Genomic DNA, 12,337 nt, shown 5'->3' on the forward strand with positions numbered 1-12,337 from the left:
CCTGCCCTTGCTCAGTGGGTTAATGATCTGGCATTGCCGTGAGCTGTGGTGTAGGTTGCAGACGCGGCTCAGATCCCGCGTTGCTGTGGCTCTGGCGTAGGCCTGTGGCTATAGCTCTGATTCGACCCCTAGCCTGGGAACCTCCATATGCCACGGGAGCGGCCCAAGAAATAGCAAAAAGACAAAAAAAATAAAAATAAAAATAAAATAAAAATAAAAAATTACGTATGTAAAAGCAAGTATTAAATATATTTAAAAGCACCATGTGTAACATTTATTATACTTTATTTTAATGGCTGTTAACAATAGTTTCTAAAACTTGCTTGATCATAAGCATCACTTAGGATGCTTACTGAGTATACAGATTCACAGTCTTCTCTGAATAAACTTGAGGGCAGGTAGCTCAGGTATCTGTGTTTGAAACCACCACTAGTCTTCCTTTCTCATAAAACAGGTTGTTAGTTTTGCTTTGTATATACAATTTAGAACCCTATTTCGTTTTTATTCCCCTCCATAAACCCATAGAAGGGAAGAATCCTTCAATCTGTATTTTCCCTATACCCACTTTTCAAAGATAGCTACCCCAGTAAACTTTAACAAATATTTATCATCTTTTTTTCCAGAAATAAATAGGTTTAATATCTATTTAAGGATTTTGTAACTTTCCCTAGATTGATTTACTTGTAGCATTTCATAGTCCCATGATAAAGCCTCGTTGAAGGGGAACATGGATAAAATACATTGAGGACTGATTATTTATTTCCCAAAAGCTGTAACTGATACTTTTCAAATGTCATTCCATTTAATTACATAACTCTCAGAAGTAGATTTCAGTATATCCATGTCATGGATGAGGAAAATTAGGCTCAGAAGTTACATAATTTTACATAATTTACCTATGGTCCCAATCTAGTAATGTCACATTTGAAACCAGCTTTGACTCCAAAGTTCTTATCTCTGAACTGCACCATCCTACCTAGAGTTATAAAATGTCTCCAGTACATAATGTATATAGGGGTTAGGCTGTTGTAAGAAGTAGCATTTTCTAAAGTTCTGCCTTAGAGTACCTTTAAGCATATAAAAGTAGAAGTAGACTAAATAGTTCTTTTTAATACAAATGATTCCACGGTAAGGAGTACTTTCCAGAATGTATTCTAGTTCCTTACAATGAAAGCTGTTGGTTATTTTGAGCTTTGTGTAGAGCTTTATTTTATTGTGATGGTGAAAATCTTAATTAAGTACATCATTTAAAGGTTATTTGAAAGCTTCATTTGGTATTTCCCACACAATAGCTTCCCTTAACACCTAAAAGAATGACCCTACTTAGAAATCCAAAATTGGAATTTAATATATTAGCTAGGACTTAAGAACACATTATATTCTTCTTTTAACAAAGGGAAAACAATCATGGTTAATGCTATAAAATCCATAAAGCCATTTGAACTTAGGAAAACACAAACAGCAAAACAACTAACCAGTTATTTTTTAAATTAATCTTTCAGTGCTATCTGAATCTTCTCTTAAATTTGCTTATTTTTCTAGGTATTTCCAAGCTGACTAAATTAACCCATCTCAGCATAAATAATAATCTTCTCACTGGTCTGGAAAAGCATACTTTTGATAACATGCTTCATCTTCATTCCCTTTCTCTTGAGAACAACAGAATCACTTCACTGAGTGGTTTACAAAAAGCTTTTACTCTAATTGAATTATACATAAGCAATAACTACATTGCTCTCAATCAGGAGATCTACAATTTAAAGGTGACTATCTGGGGTACTAATGTTTTTGTTTTTCTGAATTTTAAAAAATTTCTTTATACTATGAAAGTAATGCAGGTTCACTATACAGAATTTGGAAAATATTGAAAAATGTAAATGTGAAAATTAAAAATCAAGAAAAACAAGGTTATTATACTGTATTTGCATTCACTTATGTATACATACAAATTATATGTATGTGTAATCATAATGTCCCCAAGTTGATAAACTTGTAAATTTTTTTAGTTCTCAAGTAAAATAATCCAATCCCCTTCCTTCTAACTCATGCCTTCCTAAATATTTTCCAAAGATTCCCCAAACTGATAGGGAAGTTAAGATTCATTAACATTTCCTGTTCTTAGAGCAATTCTTGATTATCTCTCACTTATCTACTCATTCTTACTGGTGGTTTCAACTCTTTTGGGTCAGTTCTGCCCAACTTTGCTCTCTTTAATTCTCCCTAAGAAATGTCTAACTCAAGGCAGCTATATAGCAGGTTTTACTAAAGTTTTGAATAAAATGGGAGTTTACTACAGCAAAGAAGAGAAATTTACTTCAAACATAATACAGGAATTCATTGTTCCTAAAGGTCAACAGCCATTTCCTACCATTGGGTCTCTCGCAATGGCCTCTTTCCTTTTACTGTAGATACCATATTGCTAGGGCTTTATCTCCTACCAAAAACTTGTGTCCATTTCTTATCTTTCCTTACTTTCAGTCTTGTCTTCATCATATTCCCCCAATATAATTACTTCTAGAGCTGCAGAGTCAACCTAATCAAAACTAGCAACAAAATAAACCATTTTACATTCCAGATACAGAGTAGTTTTACTCCCTCTTTTTTAAAATTACTTAATGAATTTTATTACATTTATTAGATGTACAACAATCCTCACAACCAAATTTTACAACATTTCCATCCCAAAGCCTCAGTGCATCTCCCCACCCCCCAACCTGTCTCCTTTGGAAACCATAAGTTTTCCAAAGTCTGTGAGTCAATATCTGTTCTGCAAAGAAGTTCATTGTGTACTTTTTTTAGATTCCACATGTAAGTGATAGCATTTGATGTTGGTGTCTCACTGTCTGACTGATTTCACTTACCATAATAATTACTCGGTCCATCCATGTTGCTGCAAATGTCGTCATTTCGTTCCTTTTAATGGCTGAGTAATATTCCATTGTGTACGTGTGCCATTTCTTCTTGATCCACTCCTCTGTCGATGGACATTTAGGTTGTCTCCATGTCTTGGCTATTGAAAATAGTGCTGCAATGAACATCGGAGTACATGTGTCTTTTCGAATCATGGTTTTCTCTGGATAGATGCCAAGGAGTGGGATTGCTGGATCAAATGGTAGTTCTATGTTTAGTTTTCTGAGGAATCTCCATACTGTTTTCCACTGTGGTTGCACCAATTTACATTCCCACCAACAGTGTAATAGGGTTCCTTTTTCTCCACACCCTCTCCAGCACTTATTGTTTGTACACTTTTTGATACTGGCCATTCTGGCTGGTGTAAGGTGGTACCTCATAGTGGTTTGGATTTGCATTTCTCTAATAATGAGTGATGTTGAACATCTTTTAATGTGTTCTTTTGGCTATCCGTATGTCTTCTTTGGAGAACTGTCTGTTTAGATTTTCTGCCCAATTTTTGATGGGTTTTTTTTTTTTTTTGATACTGAGCTGTAGGAGGTGTTTATAAATTTTGGAGATTAATCCTTTGTCAGTCGATTCATTTGCAAATATTTTCTCCCATTCTGTGGGTTGTCATTTCATTTTGTTTAGGGTTTCTTTTGCTGTGCAGAAACTTAAGTTTCATTAAGTCCCATTTGTTTATTTTTGTTTTTATTGTCAATACTCTAAGATGTGGATCTGAGAAGATGTTGCTGTCGTTTATGTCAGACAGTGTTTGTGCTATGTTTTCCTCTAAGAGTTTTGTAGTATATGGTCTTATAGCTAGGTCTTTAATCCATTTTGAGATTATTTTTGTGTATGGTGTTAGGAAGTGTTTTAATTTCATTCTTTTACATGTGGCTGTCCAGTTTTCCCAGAACCACTTACCAAACAGGCTGTCTTTTCTCTATTGTATATTCTTGCCTCCTTTATCATAGATTAGTTGACTGTAGGTGTATGGGTTTAACTCTGGGCTTTCTATCCTGTTCCACTGATCTGTATTTCTCTCTTTGTGCCAGTACCATATGGTTTTGATGATTGTTGCTTTGTAGTATAGTCTGAAGTCCGGGAGCCTGATTCCTCCAGCTCCATTTTTCTTTTTCAGGATGTCTTTGGCTATTCTGGGTCTTTTGTGCTTCCAAACTTTAAAATATTTTGTTTGAGTTCTGTGAAAATTGTATAGGAATTGCCCTGAATCTGTAGATTGCCTTGGGTAGTATAGTCATTTTGATAATATTGACTCTTCCAATCCAAGAGCATGGTATTTTTCTTTTTCAGGATGTCTTTGGCTATTCTGGGTCTTTTGTGCTTCCAAACTTTAAAATATTTTGTTTGAGTTCTGTGAAAATTGATAGGGATTGCCCTGAATCTGTAGATTGCCTTGGGTAGTATAGTCATTTTGATAATATTGACTCTTCCAATCCAAGAGCATGGTATGTTTTTCCATCTCTTTGTGTCATCTTTGATTTCTTTCATCAGTGTCTTATAGTTTTCAGAGTACAGGTCTTTCATCTCTTTAGATAGGTTTATTCCTAAGTATTTTATTCTTCTGGATGTGATGGTAAATGGGATTCTCTTTCTGATCTTTCATTTTTAGTATATAGATATGCAGTTGATTTCCATGTATTAATTTTGTATCCTGTGACTTTGCCAAATTCATTGACAAGCTCTAACAGTTCTCTGGTTGAGTCTTTAGGATTCTCTAGGTATAGTATCATGTCATCAGCAAATAGTGATAGATTTACATCTTCCTTTCCAATCTGGATTCCTTTTATTTCTTTTACTTCTCTGATTGCCATGGCTAGGACTTCCAAAACTATGTTGAATAACAGTGGCAAGAGTGGACATCCTTATCTTGTTCCTGATTTCAGTGGGAATTCTTTCAGCTTTTCACCATTGAGAATGATGTTAGCTGTGGGTTTGTCATATATGGCCTTTATTATGTTGAGGTAGGTTCCCGCTATGCCCACTTTATGAAGGGTTTTTATCAGAAATGGGTGTTGGATTTTGTCAAAGGTTTTTCCGCATCTATTGGGAGGATCATATGGTTTTTGTTCTTCAGTTTGTTAATGTGGTGTGTCACACTGATGGATTCGTGGATATTGAAGAACCCTTGCATCCCTGGGATAAATCCCACTTGATCATGATGTACAATCCTTTTAATGTATTGTTGGATGCGGTTTGCTAGTATTTTGTTGAGGATTTTTGCATCGATGTTCATCAGTGAAATTAGCCTGTAGTTTTCTTTTCTTTTCTTTTTTTTGTGCTATCTTTGTCTGGTTTTGGTATCAGGGTGATGGTGGCCTCATAGAATGAGTTTGGGAATGTCCTATCCTCTGCAATTTTCTGGAATAGTTTCAGAAGGATAGGTGTTAGCTCTTCACTAAATGTTGGATAGAATTCACCTGTGAAGCCATCTGGTCCTGGACTTTTGTTTGTTGGAAGTTTTAAATCACATTTTCGACTTCAGTTCTTGTGATGGGTCCATTCATCTTTTCTATTTCATCTTGGTTTAGTCTTGGAAGATTGTACTTTTCTAAGAATGTGTCCATTTCTTCTAGGTTTTCCATTTTATTGGCATATAATTGCATATAGTAGTCTCATGATTCTCAGTATTTCTGTGATATCCATTGCAGCTTATCCTTTTTCATTTCTAATTTTATTGATTTGAGTCCTCTCCCTTTTTTTCCTTGATAAGTCTAAGGTTTTATCACTTTTGCTGATCTTTTCAAAGAACCAGCTTTTCATTTCATTGATATTTTGTGTGGTTTTCTTTGTTTCCATTTCATTGATTTCTGCTCTGATCTTTATGATTTCTTTCCTTCTCCTAACTTTAGGTCTTGTCTGTTCTTCTCTCTCAAGCTGCTTTAGATGTAAAGTTAGCTTGTTTATTTGAGCTTTTTCTTGTTTCCTGAGGTAGGCTTGTATTGCTATAAACTTTCCTCTTAAAACTGCTTTTGCTGCATCTCATAGGTTTTGGAGTGTCGTATCTTCGTTGTCATTTGCTTCTAGGTAGGTTTTAATTTCCTCTTTGATTTCTTCAGTGATCTATTGGTTGTTTAGTAGCATGTTGTTTAGTCTCCACGTTTTTGTGTTCTTTGCAGTTTTTTTCTTGTTGAATTCCAGTCGTATAGCATTGTGGTCAGAAAAGATGCCTGAAATGACTTCAATTTTTTAAAGTTACTGAAGCTTGATTTGTAGCCCAGGACATGATCAATCTTAGAGAATGTTCCATGTGCACTTCAGAAGAATGTGTATTCTGCTGCTTTCGGATGGAATGTCGTATAAATATCTATTAAGTCCATCTGGTCTAATGCTTCATTCAGGGACTGTTTTTCCTTATTGATTTACTGTCTGGTTGGTCTGTCCATTGCTGTAAGTGGGGTGTTAAAGTCCCCCAGTATTACTGTGTTATTGTTAATTTGTCCTTTTAAGGTTGTTAGCAGTTGCCTCATATATTGTGGTGATCCTATGTTGGGTGCATAGATATTTAAAATTGTTATATCTTCTTCTTGGATTGATCCTTTGATCAATATGTAGTGCCCTTCCTTGTCTCTTAAAATATTCTTCATTAAAAGGTCTATTTTGGCTGATATGAGTATGGCTACTCCCAGCTTTCTTTTGATTCCCGTTTGCATGGAATATTCTCTTCCACCCTCTCACTTTCAATTTGTATGTGTCCCTAGAAGTGAAGTGGGTCTCTTGAAAACAGCATATATATGGGTCTTATTTTTGTATCCATTCAGCCAGTGTATGTCTTTTGCTTGGGGCATTTAGTCCATTGACATTTAAGATAATTATTGATATGTATATTCTTTTTTTTTTTCTTTTTTGCTATTTCTTTGGGCCGCTCCTGTGGCATATGGAGGTTCCCAGGCTAGGGGTCGAATTGGAGCCGTAGCTGGCAGCCTATGCCGGAGCCACAGCAACCCGGGATCCGAGCCGCGTCTGCAACCTACACCACAGCTCACAGCAACGCCGGATCATTAACCCACTGAGCAAGGGCAGGGATCGAACCCTCAACCTCATGGTTCCTAGTCGGATTCATTAACCACTGCGCCACGACGGGAACTCCTGATATGTATATTCTTATTGCCATTTTATTAACTGTTTTGGATTTGTTTTTGTTGCTTTTTTCTTTCCTTCTTCTCTTGTTCTCTCCTCTTGTGGTTTGATGACTATCTTTAGTGTTGTATTTGAGTTGATTTTTCTTATTTGTTTGTGTATCAGTTGTAGATTTTTGGTTTGCAGTTGCCCTGAAGTTTTGACATAGGAGTCTATATATATATATACACAAGATTGTTTTAAGTTGTTTGTCTCTTAATTGCAAGTGCATCTCCAGTGTCCTGCATTTGTACCCTCCTCTTCTCACGATTTCTGATTTTGGTAGCATCATTGTGCATGGATGATTTCGTATCTTTACTATACATATGCCTTTACTGGTGAGCCTTGTCATTTGTGGAATTTTTGTTTATGGTTGTGCCCTTTTCTTTTCTGCCTAGAGAAGTTCCTTTAGTATTTGTTGTAAAGCTGGTTTAGTGTTGCTGAATTCTCTCATTATCTGTAAAGCTTTTGATTTCTCCTTCAAATCTGAATGACAGCCTTGCTGGGTAAAATAATCTTGGCTGGAGATTTTTTCCTTTCATCATGTTAAGTATATCATGCCACTCCCTTCTGGCCTGTAGAGTTCCTGCTGAAAAATATGCTGATAACCTTATCAGGGTTCCCTTGTATATTACTTCTTTCTTTTTCCTAGCTGCTTTCAAGATTTTCTCTGTCTTTAATTTTGGTCAGTTTGATTAATATGTGTCTCAGGGTGTTCCTCCTTGGGTTTATTTTATATGGTACTCGTTATGCTTCCTGGATTTGAGTGAGTGGTTCCTTTCCCATGTTAGGGAAAGGAACCACTCTATGAATGTTTTCTGTCCCTTTCTCTCTCTCTTCTCCTTCTGGCACCCCTATATTACGGATGTTGGTGCATTTAACCTTGTCCCAGAGTTCTCATTTGTTTTCAATCTTTTTTCTCTTTTCTGTTCCACATCTGTGATTTCCTCTAGTCTGTCCTCCACCTTGCTTATTTGTTCTTCTGCCTCCTGTATTCTGTTGTTGGCCACTTCTAATGAATTTTTTATTTCAGTTATTGTATTTTGCATCTCTTCTTGCTTAAGTTTTTATCTTGTATCTCTTTTCTCAGTGTTTGCTGTAAGTTATCAATCTTTGCCTCCAGTTTATTTCCAATTTCTTGCATAATCTTTAGCATCAACAGTCTAAAGTCTTTTTCCTGGAGGCTGAGAATCTCCTGATCACTTAGCTGTTTTTCTGGGTTTTTTTTTTCTTTCTCCCTTATCTGAGTTACAGTTCTCTGCCTTTTCATTTTTATAGGTTTTTGGTGTGGTGACCTTTTTGCAGACAATAGAGTTGTAGCCTCTCTTACTTCTGGTGTCTGCCCCCCTTGTGGCTGAAGTTGGTATGGGAGCTTGCTGTAGGCTTCCTGATGGGAGGGACTGGTGCCAGCCCACTGGTAGATGGGACCGATTCCTATCCCTCTGGTGCATGGGGCTTTGTCTCTGGGTGAAATTAGAGGCAGCTGTGTGCCTGGGGGTCTTTAGGCAGCCTGTTTACTGATAGGTGAGGCTGTGGTCCCACCTAGATTATTGTTTGGTCTGGGGCTTCTCAGCATTGATGGGTAGGGCCAGATTTTCCCAAAATGGCCACCTCCAGAGAAACGCATGCTGACACATATCCCAAGAGCTTTGCCTCCAATGCCCTCCCCCCACAACAAGCCACAGTCAGCCCTTGTTTTCCCAGGAGATCCTCTAAGAACTGCAGTCAGGGATCCAGTGCATGTGAAAGTCTGTTTGCACCTTTCAAGAATGGGGTCTCCATTTTCCCCAGTCCCATGGAGCTCCTGCACACAAGCCCCACTGGTCTTCAATGCCAGATGCTCCAGGGGGCTCTTTCTCCCAATGCAAGATCCCCAGGCATGGGGATTTGACGTGGAGCTCAGAACTCTCACTCCTATAGGTGAGTCTCTGTGATACAGTTACTTTCCAGTCTGTGGGGCTTCCCACCTGGGAGGTATGGGGCTGCTTATATCATGCAACCACCCCTCCTACCTCTTGATGTGGGCTCCTCTTTGTCTTCTGGAGTAGGATATCTTTTTGAAAGTTTCCAGTCAATTTGATTGAAGGTTGCTCAGCATTTTGTTGTTAATTTTGTTGTTTTTATGAGTGATGTGAGCTCCAGTCCTTCTATTCCGCCATCTTAATCCCCAGTTTTATTCCCTCTTGTCTTAACCTCTCCCATCCATACCTACTCAGGGCCCTCCCTTCACAATAAATGAACATCAAAATACCTTATCTAATAAGAAAGTACATTTTCTCTTAAGAGATGCTACTCTTTTATAAGGCAGAAGGACTTCAGTTTTATCCCTCATCTGAAGACTGTGTTTTTCAACTGTTTCATTTCATTGTTACATCTGTATATACATTTGTGTGTGTGTATTATATATAATACATATATGCTACTTAATAGACTGTTATTACATAAAGCATAATGTTTTAAACTCTGCTAAGTTCCTCAAGCCTTTATCACAGGTAACACATTTAGCACCAGCATCCAAAAGGGATTCTGATCAAATAAAATAGGCCACTGAAATACTGCACAAAATTAGACCTTAACAGTCTGAAAAGGTAACCCCTGAACTAAAAAGTACACTTTAAAGCACTCAAATCACTATGAAATAATAGAGTAATGCAAATGTTAAAAATTCAAAGCTGATTAAACTCTTAAGGGGAAAAAACTTGTTAGAGTGAGATATATATATATCACCTTAAATGTATGTATTTATATTACTTAGGGTTTATGCAACCTGGTCATTCTAGACATGTATGGAAACATTATTGTATGGAATCAAGAAAACTACCGGTTGTTTGTAATATTTCATCTTCCAGAACTAAAAGCTTTGGATGGAATCTCAATTGTAAGTTGCCTTATTGACTTACAAGCATTTGGTCCAAGTGCGTATTAACATATCCATAGGACATAATCATTTTGAATGTCACTATATCACTAGTATGTTACCCAAACTTACTATGCTTATTAAAACCTAGGTCTCCAAAGCAACATTTTAGATCTGGGTTTTTAAATTTTTCTCATCTGGCAATTTTTAATTGTCTTAAATTGAGGTGGCAGGGGAGGGAAGATGCTGCTTACATTTGCACCCACTGAATTCAATGCTTAACAGAGAGCATGATTTTATGATAAGGATAGAAAAACTGCCCTAGAGACCTTGCATCCTCCTGGGCCTAAAATAGCTTCCTGTTACCTGGAAACATACAGTTGTTAAGCTTTAAGAAAAACACATTTGAACCAAAAAATTGTATGCTAACATTATTAGTAAGCTATACTAGTAAAAATAATGTTTTACACTGTGTAAAAAAAAAAAAAAAAAAACACAGAACATAGAACTGAATTGAAAGCAATATCTGAAAACCTGGATTCTATAACAAGCAATTTCATACCAGGCTTCTAAGTGCACAACAAATGTGTGAGGAATAAAAAGGTTCCCTTTGTAACATTGCTTAGCCCCTGTCAGACAATAAAAACTCATCAAAGTTTCTAGAAAACTGAGGGATAGTTCGTTATTTGGGACTTTGAGGTATTCTGAGAAGATTACTAATTCTAACCCTGCTTTTTTCAGGGCCTTCCTCAGAATAAAGAATCAAAAACATTCTCCTCTGAACACTAACAATTCTCTAGAATCCTGCATCCTGAGTTTTAGTTAGGTATTGGCTTTCCTCTGGGGATGTTTAAAAACAGTCATATGAAACTAGTATTGTATGTACTCCAGTGGTGTTGTTGAACATCTTGTCCTTCCTATCTCTCCATGCCCTCATTTGAAGGGCCACCTGAGAAAGTACTTTTAAAAGCAAGTATAGGAACAACTTTTTCCTGTGAGAAAAAGTCATGCTCTCCTCAGTGACAGTATTATTTACCTATTTTCCCTTTCACTTTGACTACCTAAAAGTTCAGGGCCAAATTTATAGTTCAGTAATAAAACCCTGTAGGACTTATGATCTATCTGTCCTAGTTTTGATCTATTCTAACTTATATCATTCTCACCCTCTCTCCTTTTTTTTTTTTTCTCTGTCTTTTTAGAGCCATACCCATGGCATACAGAAGTTCCCAGGCTAGGGGTTGAATTGGAGCTGCAGCTGCCAGCCTACATCACAGCCACAGCAATGCAGGATCCAAGCTATGTCTGCAGTCTACACCACAGCTCACAGAAATGCTGGATCCTTAACCCACTGAGCAAGGCCAGGGATTGAACCTGCATCCTCTTGGATGCTAGTCAGGTTTGTTAACTGCTGAGCCACAACAGGAACTCCTAATTCTCAGTCTTGATCTTCACTATGTATTATTTGCAATTTTCCATTTGATTATATGGTCTTCCTATAAAACAAATCCTTTGTGGAATGAGTTAGAATATAACTAATGCGACAAGAAGGCTAGACTGAATAATTTAGACTTTAATTGAGAGGTAATGGAAAGCACTGAAGATTTTTGAGTTAAGGGAATAATATATTCAAAACTACATAGTAGGAAACTTAACAGTAGTAGTTACAGTAATAGGTGCAAGACCAACAGGATGATAAACTAATAGGAGCATAATCTGCATGTGAAGTATGATACCCTGAAATGAACCAAGGGGCATGATTTTTAAAATGGAGAGCTTAAGGTTAAAACAAGTACTGGGGAGAACTGATAGAACTTGGCAACAATTAAATTTGAGAAGAAGGAAAGGGAAGAATAAAAGATGTCTACAAGGCTTGGTCTATGCCAATAAGAGACATCATAACAAATATTACAAGAAGAAAAGGAGCTTCAGGAATAAGATGACTAGTGTTGGACACACTAAGTTCTATATGACAGTGGATCATCTGACTGGAGATGGCAAGTAGGCAATTGAAAACCAGGACTAAATTTAGATTGGGGCATTTAATTTACATTTATTTAGATTTGGAAGTAATCTGAAGAAAGTTGACATGTATATGTAAGACTGTATAAGGAAAGAGTAGAGAAAGTAAAGAAATCTAAGTGGGGCTTTAATACATCCATTTAGGAAATGTAAAGAAAAGAAGCCACAAGTAGGTGCAGAGGAAGGTAGAAAAGCAATTTAACCTAGAGAGTTTGAGAAGTAAAAGGACATGCACTTTAGAAATGACATGGTCCAAATCCTCTATTTTATGGATAAGCACAAAGAACTCAAGAGATTTTAAATGACTTATTCCAAATGACTTGATTGTTTAATGGTAAAGCATGGGCAGCTGAGTCTCATTCTGTAACTAAGGCTCCATGGATATATAATCATACTGGGAAGGGAGTGGTACTGAAAATACCAACC

General features: G+C 36.8%; 1 protein-coding gene across 1 annotated transcript in view; it reads left to right on the forward strand.

Moving 5' to 3' along the window:
• Positions 1-12,337, forward strand: part of LRRC9 (leucine rich repeat containing 9) — a 106,456-nt gene that overhangs the window by 61,287 nt on the left and 32,832 nt on the right. Inside the window, exons 21-22 of the mRNA XM_047769217.1 lie at positions 1,543-1,763; positions 9,791-9,913. Of these exons, the coding sequence (XP_047625173.1) occupies positions 1,543-1,763; positions 9,791-9,913 (344 nt within the window). The remainder of the gene's footprint in view (positions 1-1,542; positions 1,764-9,790; positions 9,914-12,337) is intronic.

This window comes from Phacochoerus africanus, chromosome 2 (genome assembly GCF_016906955.1).
Source record: "Phacochoerus africanus isolate WHEZ1 chromosome 2, ROS_Pafr_v1, whole genome shotgun sequence".
In the NCBI taxonomy this organism is placed as follows: domain Eukaryota; kingdom Metazoa; phylum Chordata; class Mammalia; order Artiodactyla; family Suidae; genus Phacochoerus; species Phacochoerus africanus.